Below are 13,529 nucleotides of genomic sequence, written 5' to 3'. Positions count from 1 at the left end.
CCCTACAAACGTCACTGCTGTTTAGTTTTCTGTCTTCATTTATGTTGGAAGTGATAACAGAGCTGTACGTTTTAATTTGTTTCCAAAACCCCACAGTCAGGACATGCTATATTGTATTTAGATAAAAGCTAGCGAGCTAACTTCCTGCTAACTTCCCGTTAAATGTCATAAATTCCGTTTTCATGGATGCCTGGATGTTAAACTCAATTGTTACACCTGGTAGAGCAGAACGCTGATCATTTTATTAAAGATGAAAGACTTTAGACAGTTTTTCAACTCTCAGTAATGCCATAGTGATCGTTTGATATATGGACCTGCAGCAGAGTTTAGACCCAGACACGGCTAGTGACGTCAGACTTAACGACTGGATAGCTAATAGTTTAGCTAACACGTCCATCATTCCATTCAACAGGCAGCTCTATCATTCAGCTGGTGTTTCTGTTCACCTGCTGAATTTAGCGCTAACATTCACATACTTTCAGCTCTGCTTTTAGTCACTCCTGAGAAAATATCTGTATCTTTAGCTGCTAACCCGCGCAAGATGTTCATCAGCAAGCTGCTGTTTCGTATTCAGTACGTGCTTTTCAGAGTTTTTTCTTTTTCAGGGTTAATGACTGCGGTAAATTTGTACTATAATTATACTCCTAATGTTTTTTCAGTCTAAATGTGCTTTTATAGATAGTTTTAATAGGAGGACTTCAATACTGTGGATTATTTTTTTCATTTCTTATGTTTAAATCACGGTTCACTTTATTTCTCTGTCTGAATGGGCATACTTATCCAATTTGGGATCCGTATCAAATCTAAAAATATCCTATATTAGATTTACACCTCATAATAACTGCAGTCTCCACACCTCATATTTGCTCTTTTCAGTGCTAAACACGCAATTATTCACGCCAAATTATCCTGAATTCAAATAATCATAAGATTTTAACATGCATTATATACCTAAAGCTGCCATTAACAAAAGCTGAATGATTATAGGTTGCAGGCTGACCTCTGTGTCACACTATGGAGCAAAAATGGAACAGTTAAATGATTTGACATCATAATGGATCACATTTAGCTTTTCTCTCATTACACACACACACAGACACGCATCTCTGGTCTGACAGAACTATTTGTGATAATGCTCCTTCTGAATCACCACATCAGTTAACCGATATGCTTCTAAAATTATGAAAATTCACAGTTATGCTAACAGTCCTTCTTCTCTCCTACAGCCCAAGTGTTGCTTCTGACTCATACTAATGCCTTTGTACTACTTCGTCATGCACACACACATACACACAACACTGCTCTCACTTCCTTGTCACTGGCCCTGAGTGCCTTTGCTATGCCGCTTATGCAGCAGGCATCAAAACGGACACCTGTCATCAGTCAGCAGGCCCCCGTGCCCACTGTTGCCCCCTGTGGATACTTATAGCCCACTGCAATTATGTTGTTCCATTAGTCATCCTACGCATGCAGTGATGGGCTGCTGGCTATACTTATCCACTGTCATGGTCACTCTTATGCAAATGAGAGATTTTACAGACTGATGAGAGAGTGGCTGGCGTCAAAGCAAGAATTTATGCTGAACCTTAAGTACACAGTTGTTAGTCTGATTTCTGTTTGAGTTTAGAACTACCTCTGCTTGACATGTTAAGGCTTCAACTATTATGAAGTTAGAGCTGGCGTATACTGTGTATATAACAGTGTGTAGTTACATTCAAGTAGATAGACCACTGGCCACTGTTCATAAATCCAGCAATGTGGCCGCCATATTGATCAGAAATAACAAATATAAATTCATCGCAATATATTAATGCCTGTACACATTTTTCCTGCCACCATCCTCTTCAGAGTAGGAAAAACTTTTCTGCTGCAGCAGCAAGACACATTGTCTGAAATGACAAGAGAAGATGTGTTGTGGTGACAGTGGGTTGCAAAGAGGCTTGCAATAGGCAGCAACTGATGTGAGCTAAAAAGACTCAAATAGCATGTTCTACGCTACATTTGCCAACTGCACAATGCATATCAGCTGAACCTACAGCTGATTTGGGTTAGCACTGAGATCAGCTGATCTGCTGAGCGTGCATTTGAGCCTGACTTGCTGGAGTGAATGCTATACAGGTGAGAACAGCTATTAGGCCTATGAATTTTAAAGTTTTTGTCAAAAGTCATTTTTAACAGTTAAGGGATGGTCGACATAGTATTTCTAAACATTCTACTTTTCTTTAAGCATTTCAAAGAATGAATGAATATTTTTTTCTACACAATTACAGAAAAAATGAGAGGTTTATTGAGCCATAGCACAAACCTCTACTGTGCAATGATGTGGTTTAACTTTGTAAAATCAAACTAATTTAACACACAGTATAAAAACTCCAGCATGGGTTTGAGCTATTTCTTGAAAACGCATCATGTCAAAAGCAAAAGAAGTCAGTTTAGACAGTTTAAACGTGGCAGAGGTGGGAAGACAAAGATTTCAAAGACTCTGGAAAGAAAACGATTGACTACTGTCTGATTAAAGGACCACCTGGAGACATTATGTACACTGGAAGTGTGGCACAAGATTTCAGATGACCCAAAAACTAGGTCTCTTTGGCCACAGAGATGCTGCTTATGTTTGGAGAAAGAAGAGAGAGGAAAACAACTCCACAGTGAAACATGGTGGAGTATTATGTTGTGGGGATGCTTCAGAAGATCTGGTACCAGGAATCTTGTCAAGATGGAAGGAATCATGATGAAAGAAGGATATGTGAAGCTTCAGAAAGAAAAACCCATGAAACAAGAATGGCCTGGGATTGCTGAGGAGACATAAGTGATACTTACTGAAAACTACAACAAACGACTGCAGGCTGTTATCCAGCAAAAACAACGCACAACTGACTTTCAGCATCAGGGAGGTCAAATGGGGAACGTAAAGTAATGTAAGTATCTATAATAAAACTAGGATGTTTGGAAAAGCTGTGTTAAAAGTTCCTTGCTCTGTTTAACAGAACTTGGGAAAAATACATTTTCTGTATGTGATTAATAAATGTGCACAATAACCTGTTAATTCTTATTATTAGTCATGTTAATTTGTCGATGGTAAGCTGCTATAAATGTGCAGAATCTGTGCATCCTGTGGATTTCTCAGAGCTGCAACATCAGCGTATATCCATGAAATGTTATGTCCCTGCCAAATGTAAAATCTGTAGAAGATGATTTTTTTTAAAAAGTGAATTTCCAGCGCCTGCTTATCAAAGACTCCAGATGGAAACACCGTATGTAGGATGTAACAATGAGCAAAGTGCACGGCACTGCTATCTGCTTTCAGCATTACTATCACTGCATGTTTATTGGCTGGGGTTTACATTTGTGAGAACTCGGTGGATTTCACTCGGTGTGGCAGAAGCTGAAGCTGCATCAGCTCAGTGAAAAGTGGGTGGGTTGTTGAGATTTAAGTTTCCGCCTCGTTCCTCCTCTGCTGCCGTCTCAGGAGCCTCTCTAACTTTCCCTGGACTTATTGCATTAGGGTTTGTTTTTTCCCCTGTGAGTAGCTGGCAAAATGCGAAGTACTGTACGGATGATTTAGAATTTTCTTTGACGTTTTTGACAGTGCATCAATCACCAGCAGCATTTCCCATCTCATTATTTGGGATAACTGATCAGGCTTGCAGATCACAGCTTGCAGATGTGTAAATCGCGAAGGTTTCTGCTTAACTGGACGCCTGCGCTGCTTTGCTATTACTGCCTCTGTCATTATATGGCTACATCCACCTACACATAAAACTCAGCTGAAAACAAGTTTATGAGTGTTCTCTGGAGGCTGCTGAAATGAATGCTGGGAAATGCAGGAGTGTGAAGCAGGAGGGAGAATAAAGGGGCAGCATGCAACAATCTGGGACAGCCTGATTTCACATTTCAGGAGGGCTTTTTTTGGTTATTACTTATGTTACATTACATTAAGTTTTTATCGCACATTCTGTTATTTATTTTTAAATCTTCTCCCTCCTTGTGACTGCAAAACACTAGGCTTTCTTTGATGGATTACTTGTTGTGTCTCAGGTAGGTCTAAAGTTCATCCGTACTGGAACCGAAGGTAATTTGTCAAAGCAAACACTTGGGGTTTGCTGCAAGAAAGGATGCACAAGTTTTAGTTAATCAAATATGTCAGCGGTCTCCAACCTTTTTTGCGCCACAGACCAGTTTATGTCTGACAATATTTTCATGGACTGGCCTTTAAGGTGTCGCGGATAAATACAACAAAATAAAACCGGTACCTAAAAAAAGAAGATTTATTCATAACACTCGGGAAAAGACCCAGGGACACCGACGATAACGCTAAAAACGATTTAAAAAAAGCAGAGCACTGGATGTTTTGTCTGCAGTGAACTGCAACACAAACTCGCTATTCACCACTAATGCGACTATAGATGTGCCACGTCACGTGGATGTGGTTCAGGAGGTTGGTAGCTCAAGAGATATTTTGAGCTTTGTAACATGGTGTGTTATCCTGCTGGATGACACACTGTGGTCATAAACAGATGGATGTGGTCAGCAGCAATACTCAGGCAGGCTGTGGTGTTACTGAGGCAGGATTCTTATTTGCACTAAAGTATATCAAGATAACATCCCCTACACCTTGCACCACCTCTACCACCAGCAGCCTGAACTGTTGATGATGTGGGATTATTTTATTTTCAGATTTATATTTCAAATGAACATGAATCTAGATGAAATGTAGATTTGTTTTCAATATCTAATAATGGTGTAAAACAATAGTTGTATGACATGTTTAAAGGGTAATGAGTCCATTCACATTGAGTAAATGTGTTATGCACAGCCCTAGCCACTCTTAGATCCAATGGCGCTGTTCATCTGCAGATCAGCTGTACTCTAGACCAGTGGTGTTGGTGAGGGGTGGGGGTGGGCGGGTAGAGGCTCCAGAAGACCAATCATATTTCATGGCTGTAGAACCAGTAGTTGCCTTGCACACCTGACAATACTCTTCTTCCTCACATGCATGACACAGCAGAGCTTTTTGGGTTCATTGTCTGTGAAGTCTTCAAATAAGCTCGATCCCTTGGGGGCGCCACTGTGCTTCTGTGCATCCTGAGTGGACGCTGCTGTGGAGGCGGACAAACTGCATCCTGCAAATCTGGACGCCATGATGTTGACCATCTGCATGAAGCTGAGCTTCTAGCATAGCAGCTGGTCACTGTTAGCAATCTCTTTCATCCCCCACAATGTGACTTACTCACATTCAGCCCTAAAAGCCGTTTTTCTCTCGAGTCCTGAGTTGTTGTCCAGTGACAGACAGGTGGTGATGTAATCTCTGTACACCATTTATGATGCACCACTGCCTATAAAATCTAAACAAAACACTGATACCTATTGCACCTGCTGTGTTTTCTCACATCTGTTGTAAAATCGTCCTTTGTCAGGGTTTGAGTCACTCCGTCAGCCCGTCATCGCTCGCAGTCCTTCTGTGCAGCATCGCGCTCATGCTCGGATTTCTTTCAAAATTTCTCATCTCCTCTCCAAAAGGTGTAGCCAGGTTTTCTCCAGCAGTCAGTCATTATTTGCACAATAAAATCTGATGTTTCCTGCTCAAATTACCCACCAACAGCCTGCTGCTTCTCCTTTTCCCCCCTCTGTAGCACTCACTCCAGTTTTGACTGTACAAGCTCTTCTCCCCTCTACCTTTTTCCCAGAAGAGGAACATAATTTAAGGTTCTCTAAAAATCCTCAACAACTCCCCACTGAATCGCACTACTGGGCTCAGCACTCCTTCCCTCCTCCTCCTCTCCCCATCCCGCTTCAGTCAAACCTTGCCCTAACTGTCTCTTCATCTACTTCTTGTTAAGTGCTGAGTGCGATCAGCAGCATCAGACTTTATGCTCTACCCCGCTGGGCTCCCACTGCTGCTGCTTATGCTGCAGCTGCTGCCCTCAGGTGCAAAAACACCTTGTTAGATATACAGCGTGCGTCGTCTCCTTCTGCTTATTACATTTCCAGTCTGCCAGCTCGCAGCGCTGCGGGCCCACCGATGTTGTGATTTCCTTATCCAAGCTTTAATTTGCAGTGCCGACTTTTCTCTCTTCTCTTTTCATCGTTTTATCTTTTATCTTTCTTTTGTGTTTCTCCCTCTCTGTTTCTCTGAGGGAATTACATAAGACTTTCTGTGTGTGTGTGTGTGTGTGTGTGTGTGTGTGTGTGTGTGTGTGTGTGTGTGTGTGTGTGTGGGCAGCACTGCATTTTATGTAAGGTGGACCTGGAGATGGCTAGCAAAACATTTGTGTCTTGCTCTCTCATTCTCTCTCTGGTTGTCTTGTGGCCTTGTGTGTGCGTGTGCGTGTGCGTGTGCGTGTGCGTGTGTGTGTGTGTGTTCGGGTCATCGGACTGTGGTTGACTCCAGATACACAATGATGTGACTCTCCAAGCCCACTCAGAGTCGTAAAAACACGCACATATACACACAAAACACGTATTTTAAATTGTAATTATTCATTAAGCAGCTTGATATATGACTTGTACTTTTACAGTGATGCTGCTTGTTGACTTGTGACGCACATGTAAAGTGTGTCTGAGTTTTTTTATTTTTTTGAAGGATAAAGATTCATCCTTTGTTTTATTCATTTAAAACTGCCTGTCGTCAGGCTTGCCAGGATAACAGTGGCAGATTTGCAGCTTCACAATTCAGTATTTTCTGAAACAATAGCTACTCGAAGTAAACAAAAGCAGTCTTTGTATTTCAAGCCAACAAAAAGGGATTTTCTTGATTGAAATTAGGTTTGAAATTTATGACAGTGGACATTTAGCCATGGCCGATGGCCGACCACGGCTCGATGAAACAGGGAATATCAAGAAATAGCAGATTTTATTAACTTCAGCTTTGGCTAATGATGGGAAGCTAGCTCAAACCTTAAGATCAGGCTATGTTATAGGGCATAGACTGCAGAAGGACATAGACCAGGGGTTTGAGGAGTAAAGTAAACAGTGGAGGTACTTACACCTGCATTTTCCCAACACCCACAAGGGGCAACACCTCTGGTTGCAAAAGACAATGTTATTACTATTTATTGTGTTTTGTCTGATTCAAGCTGATGTTGCCATCCCTATATTGGTATTTTGGATATGATAAATGAGGGGCGGATCCTACTGTGAAACCATATGTATGAGGACATCCTGGATAATCCTCCTTTCTGAAACTTGTGGCCAAATTTTCCAAAATTGATTTCATGTATATTATTCTATAAGACCCAAATAAGCAATTAAGAGCATTAAGTCATCAGGGAAGTGCTTAAAGCAGTCAGGTCTGAGGTCGGTTTTCACTTCTATGGAGCCAGAACTGTTTGTAGTCACAGGTATTTTGGCCTCCTTTAACAAATAAGAGGAATCCAAATTTAAGGCTTTTTACCCTCCCGCGCTGTTCGCCGTATTGGGTGGCAGATCTCCGCCAGCGTAATCGATCAGCTACAGCTCCTTCGGCCTCACCCCATGTTATGTCTTAGGTGTGTAAATCATCAACGAAAGTCCTTCGCCATGTTGTACGGGGGCGGTCTGGTTTGCTTGGGCAGTCTTGGGCAGTTAGCGCGGGAGTTGGCGTAAAATGTGACCTCCAAAGTGCATACATTGCTCAGTCACAATGTCACAGAGGGGACGTGTGGCAGTCCAGTGGTGGACGTCTTAATTCGTGACATGGTCTTGGTAAGAGACCTGCAAGATCCATCTTAGCCATCGATGTTGGGCCTCATTGAGTCTATTGGGGATTTTGGCTGATGTTTTCCACGACTCACGAGCTTTAAGGCACTCGGCTTTAATTTTCTTACTGGTATCTACATTTAAAATGACCAGTAAATGATCATTTAAAAAGTAAAAAAGAGTCAAGACTTTTAGTACTTAAATGCAGTACTTTAATCTGTTGCATTCCCACCATCTTCTTTATGAGACAGGATAGCTGAGGTGCTGCTGCCACATCAAATATTTGGTAAGCCGTTTTTTTTAACATTAACAAACATGAAACATGGTGAAAAAGATTTTTGATTAAAGCGCACCACTTTTAAAGACACATGGACGCAATATATGTGGAAAGGTCTTTTAAAATTACCCACACAGAATGAAAGAAGTCTGTATTTTTAAGATAGTTGAGATAATAAAGCATGTTTTCTTTGATTTTATGGTCAGCAGCTCAACTCTTGGATCTGACCTCTGCAACAAGTGGCTTTCTTTATTTAAATTAAATTTGTAACCCTACAATAACAACTCAACTAAGTAATACTAACAGGTGTTGGAAAACTAGCATTCTGGGTTTAAAAGGCTAAAGAAGAAGAACAACACGCTTAAAACTGTCCTCTTACATAGAGAAAGCATCTTATATAGGTGGCTATTATCATAAAACACAGACCCTAATGTGACTGATATGTGCTGCACTTGTTTCCTAACCTTTCCTGTGCTATTTACAGTTAATGGTCCTGCAGGGTGCAGACTGGGAACTTGTTTCTCCTGGAGGAGGGGAGGGTTATGTAATAGGTGACAGGAGGTGATGAAAAATGTGAAAATTTCAAATGTGATACTGAAAGGAAAACAATATTCATAATGCTTTTACTAATATCGTTGAAACAGATCGTGTGTGAGCTGTGTTTCGGCGGTCTGATGTAAGGAAAAGGAGGAACTGGAAATATAGTGATCATTAACAACATCATTTCTTCACTTTCCTTAAGAATAAAGGAAAGAAGTACGTCCTAGAAATAAAACACCTCTGCACCCCGGAAAAACCTGTCACCCGTCAGCCAACAGTGTGTGTGTGTGTGTGTGTGTGTGTGTGTGTGTGTGTGTGTGTGTGTGTACGCATCTCCAACTTGTTAGAGAAAGGGTGTTTCACTGAGTGGGAATGCCTGGTAGGATGTGTAGGCCCAGGTTGCCATAGCAACCATCTGCTGCTACGCTCGCAAGCGTTCGCCGGCAGCCCACACAGTGTGACATCCAGCAGCAAGCCAGTCTTACAGAGAAAGTAACACTGTGACTGAAAGCTTACATTAAAGAGCCAAAAATAAGCAAACACAAAAAATCCCAAAAAACAGTGAATTAGTTTCACTTCACGTCCACGTAAAGGTGAATTTGTTTAGAAAGTGTAAGTGCAATAAATTCTTTAGGAATGCTGCTATAGTGGTGACAGAAGGAGGAGAGGTGTGCAGCATGTGAAACACAGCAGACTTTGGCAGATTATAGAAGGAACAGAAGGATGTAAAGCTGCTTTAAATGTTCAGGATTTGTGAAGTTTGGTAAAGGATGAGGATGGTTAAAGCCGCTCACAGGCAGGCAGCAGGTAAAAGTCAGAGTGTGGTGCGGGCCTAAAGGAGCTGCAGTGTCATCGCTAGGGCCATTGAGTTTAAAAAAAAACATGGCAGGAAACTGGTGGTGTTTCTTCCACAAAGCTCAGGAATGGATTGCTAATATGTTCTAATTGAGACCATGAATAATTTATCAAGAAAAAAATTGGCTCACCACTTCAATCTCTTGACTTTCTCTTGTTTAATAATTCTATCTATCTCAAGCAAGTACAGCTTTACAGCACACTATAAAATATGCAAAAAATAAAAATGTATGCACTCTGCATAAATCACACACACAGCACGACATAAATAACACTTTGCTGAGACTTTATGTGGGCTTTCTGACAAATCTAATACAACTCTTGCGAGGGGGCTGGCGGAGGGGTTGGGGCGAAATAAAAGTCTTCAATCCAGAAAACACACGATGGTCATACACAGGAAATCAGTTTGTGCGACAAACAATCCAAATGAGGGGCAGGCAAAAGTCAAGCCATATTTCAACAGAAATCATTAATAATCTAACAGGTGGCAAGCAAACAGCTAGAGGCTTATATACTCCACGGAAGCTGATGACTAATTGGAAACAGGTGTTGCAGACTAAACACAGGTCACACTAATGAGGGCAAACCATTAGACAGGAAGTACAACTGACAACAGTGTAAACATACTGACACTGATTAGGTTTTGGAGGACTTGGGTATAAAAGCTAACACCACTCTAACACCATGCAGTTATTGACATTTAACACTATTTTATATATTCATAATATATTCTTCTGAACTATAATTAACAACTTAGTCTGTTCTACTCAAGTGAAGTGTTATAGTTTGTCTGGTGTTACATTAAAAGTGTCCCATCAGCAGTGTTGGAGCCTAGCTTAATGCTAAGCTAGCAGCTGGACCACACAGATGATTCTTGAGTCATGCTAGCTTTTGGTGGGGAAGGGCCACACCATGTGAATAACTTGTTATTATTATTGTTATTGTATGCCCATGCGACAGTATTGTTTGGCCTGTTCATGAAACTGGAATGATAAAATGCTTTTATAAGGTGTGGTAGGTGCATAAATGCTAACAATAGGTTGTTTTAGCCCATTGGTAGGTGGTTGCTAGGTAACATGATGCTGTTTATAATTCATCATGAACAATTCAGTTTTTGTGGACATATGTGAGATGTTTTTGTTGTGGAATAAAAACGATACCACACCTCATTAAAAACATGTTAGGTACATAAAAGCTAAAAACTGGTCATTTATTCGTTTGTTGCCAGGCAGTGTAGTGACATCATAATATATTATGTGTAATTCAACTGTTGTGGGTATAAATATTACATTAATGCTGTGTAATTAACGTGATATCAAACCTTTCTAAAACGTACTAGATCCTTAAATGCCACTAATAGGTCATTTTGCCTGTTGCTAGGCAACATGATGATATCATAATATCTGATATGGATAAAAACTTGGTGGCCTAAGATGTGCCTGTGTGCCAAATTTGGTTGATTCTTGATGTTGTGGGACTTCATAAGCAAATAGATTATTGTTATCATTATTATCAATAGTAGTCTAACATGTGTTTACTTTTCTTAATAGAGCCTAAAATGGTTCATGACTATTTAATAAAACTAAAGTAAAGACATTTCAAAGCTTTTCCCTTGGTACAAAATGCTAACAACAGCAATTAAAATATGAAACCTAATCACTTTTTACGGGGGCAGAGAGTAAACACATACATCCATCCTCCTACCTTTATCAGGGTCACAGGGGTTGGAGTCTAGCCTGTCTAGAAGAGGTATACACTGGACAGGTTTCCAGTCTGTCACTGGACTGTGAAAGACAGATTATTTATGAACAATTTGTTAATTAATTAACCTAACCACCCTAACTACTACCTCCACACAGAAAGGATCTGGCCACATGATGAATTTGATCCCAGGACATCCCCGCTGTGTGGAAACAGTGCTAACCTCCTTGGTACTGTGCTGCTGTATCACAATCTGCTTCTTTAAACTTCTGTCCTTAAAAAAAAAATCATGATTTGAAGTTTGAAATTTGAAATATTTGACAGGAACAGCTTGTCTGATTTGTTTTTTTTCTCTGGTTGCATCTGTCTTGCAGATGCAGGAGGTGGGCAGTTCCCAGCGAGGCTCTCAGCGGGCCTTCAGCGTCCTGGATCGTTTGCTGCTCACACATCCTGTGTGGCTGCAGCTGTCACTCAACCAAGAAGCTGCCCTCTACATCCTGCTCAGAGAACCTGTCGGGGTGAGGAACTATCAATCATATTACTCATACTATTTAATCAGGTAAAACAATAATGAATAATCTTTTGTGCATACCAATGAACTGGATGGTTACATATGTAACTAAAAAAGCAGGATTTTGTAAAATCTTACGTGGATATGATTCCTGGCTCTCCCTGCTTTAGCTTCATATTTACTGAGGGTGGTCTAAATGTCCTCATCTAATTAACATCATCATCTAAGTACCACCAATCAACCTATTCATGCCAACTGCAATTCTCCACTAATTAAAATGAAATGTGTTTGATTGAAAACCATGAAAATTAACCTTAATCATGAAGTGGACATCAGCTCCTAGACCTGAGAAAACTAAAAAAAATGTTCTGTCCTTATTTTCGGTGATTTTTTTTTTGTGCTTACAGACATTTCTAGTGCGCAAATGCAGCTCTACCCAGAGGAAGGTGCTGTGTTTGAGGGTGACAGCGGACAGAAGTGCCTCCTCTGTTAAGGAGTGCTTCATCTGTGAGGAGGACTCCAGTGAGTATAAAACAAGCTAAATTATCAGCCAACTGCAGTTGAAGCAATACACATAACACTCAACACATCCACAGCTGCCAAGAGTCAGGCTGAGTGAGATCAGGGGCGAGGGGATGTGGGGGAGAGGGCTTGTGTTGGAGTACAGCAGGGTTGGACTCTTATTTTTTAGAAATTACCTACACAGCCACTAAGTTGTCATCTTTGTACCTCTAAAAAAAGACCATGTCAGGCTTGTTTTTACGTCTTTTTAGATGTGCACAAACAAAATTAACTGATAATTATTTCATCATATCACATGTAATATTCAAAATTAGCCTTTTTATAAAACATAATGATCTGTTGTGAGGGCCTGGGGCAGGTGGAGGTATGCACTGGAAAGAAGGGGAATGAAAGACTAAAAAACAAGAGAGAATACAGAGGGAGACGGGTGGAAACGTGAACATGCAAGGAGCAGAGGACGTAAAGATGGAGGAGTTTAAATATACCCAAAGCAACAGAAAAAGCAATAGGAGAGTGAAGGGAGGGGTGGAGGGAGACGAGTGTCTTGGTGATTTGTGACAGAAGGATAGCAGCAAGAGTAAGAGGGAAGGTTTACAACAAGATGTATGGTTTGGAGACAGTGGCACTGACAAAAGCACAGGAAGCAGAGTTGAAAATGTTAAGATAGACAAGCACGAGACGGTTTGGATGTGTGCTGAAGAAGGATAGTGTACAATGTTGAATATAGAGCTGCTGGACAGGAGGAAAAGAGGAAGACCTCAGAGGAGGTTCATGGCTGTAGTGAAGAAGGACATGTTTGAAGTTGGTGTGACAGAATATTGGGTTAGGGTGAGATGGAGCTAAAAAAAATTTGAAGTAGGGACCCGTAATGGAGCAGAAAGGTGGTACAATGATACAAATCATTGCTACTTCAAAAACTTCAAACTTCAAAAAGCAATAAACGAGAAAACTTTTTACTTTACACATCAATCTGTTAAAAAGAGCAAAACAAATGGCTTTACAGAGGATGGCTGCACTGCTCTCTGAGATGCTCGAATGGATCATGCTGCTGTTGAATGCAGCAGATATTCAATAAACTCAGAGAAAAGTTCATTAAATAAATCCAATAATCAAATAAATCAATAAAACAAAGTAAACTTTAGTTTCTGTTAAAGGCTTGTCAGAAATGGATTACATGTATTACTGGTGAAGGTCAAACCTGCTACAAACTCATCACAGTGATTTTCTGCTCTCTTGTAGGAATTTCAATGTGTAATAGATGAAAAATGTAGAGTCGAGTAAACGAGGCAAAACTCAACATCCACGAAAGTCGATCTGTGATGTTGGTGAAGTTTGGCGAAGTGTGCATCCACTAACTAAACGAACTAAACTGCAGTCTGCTGCTTTCTGTGATGTTGGTGTTCAGACTGTCGAGAGAAAGCCTGTTTAACATGGATTACTTTTCAT

General features: G+C 40.7%; 1 protein-coding gene across 1 annotated transcript in view; it reads left to right on the top strand.

The window, feature by feature from the left end:
• The window catches only part of rin1b (Ras and Rab interactor 1b), a 42,088-nt gene that overhangs the window by 8,757 nt on the left and 19,802 nt on the right, over nt 1-13,529 (top strand). The window contains exons 2-3 of the mRNA XM_026162375.2: nt 11,425-11,568; nt 11,969-12,083. Of these exons, the coding sequence (XP_026018160.1) occupies nt 11,425-11,568; nt 11,969-12,083 (259 nt within the window). The remainder of the gene's footprint in view (nt 1-11,424; nt 11,569-11,968; nt 12,084-13,529) is intronic.

The sequence above is a fragment of the Astatotilapia calliptera genome, chromosome 3 (genome assembly GCF_964374335.1).
Source record: "Astatotilapia calliptera chromosome 3, fAstCal68.1, whole genome shotgun sequence".
In the NCBI taxonomy this organism is placed as follows: Eukaryota; Metazoa; Chordata; class Actinopteri; order Cichliformes; family Cichlidae; genus Astatotilapia; species Astatotilapia calliptera.
This window is presented reverse-complemented; position numbering and strand designations above follow the sequence as displayed.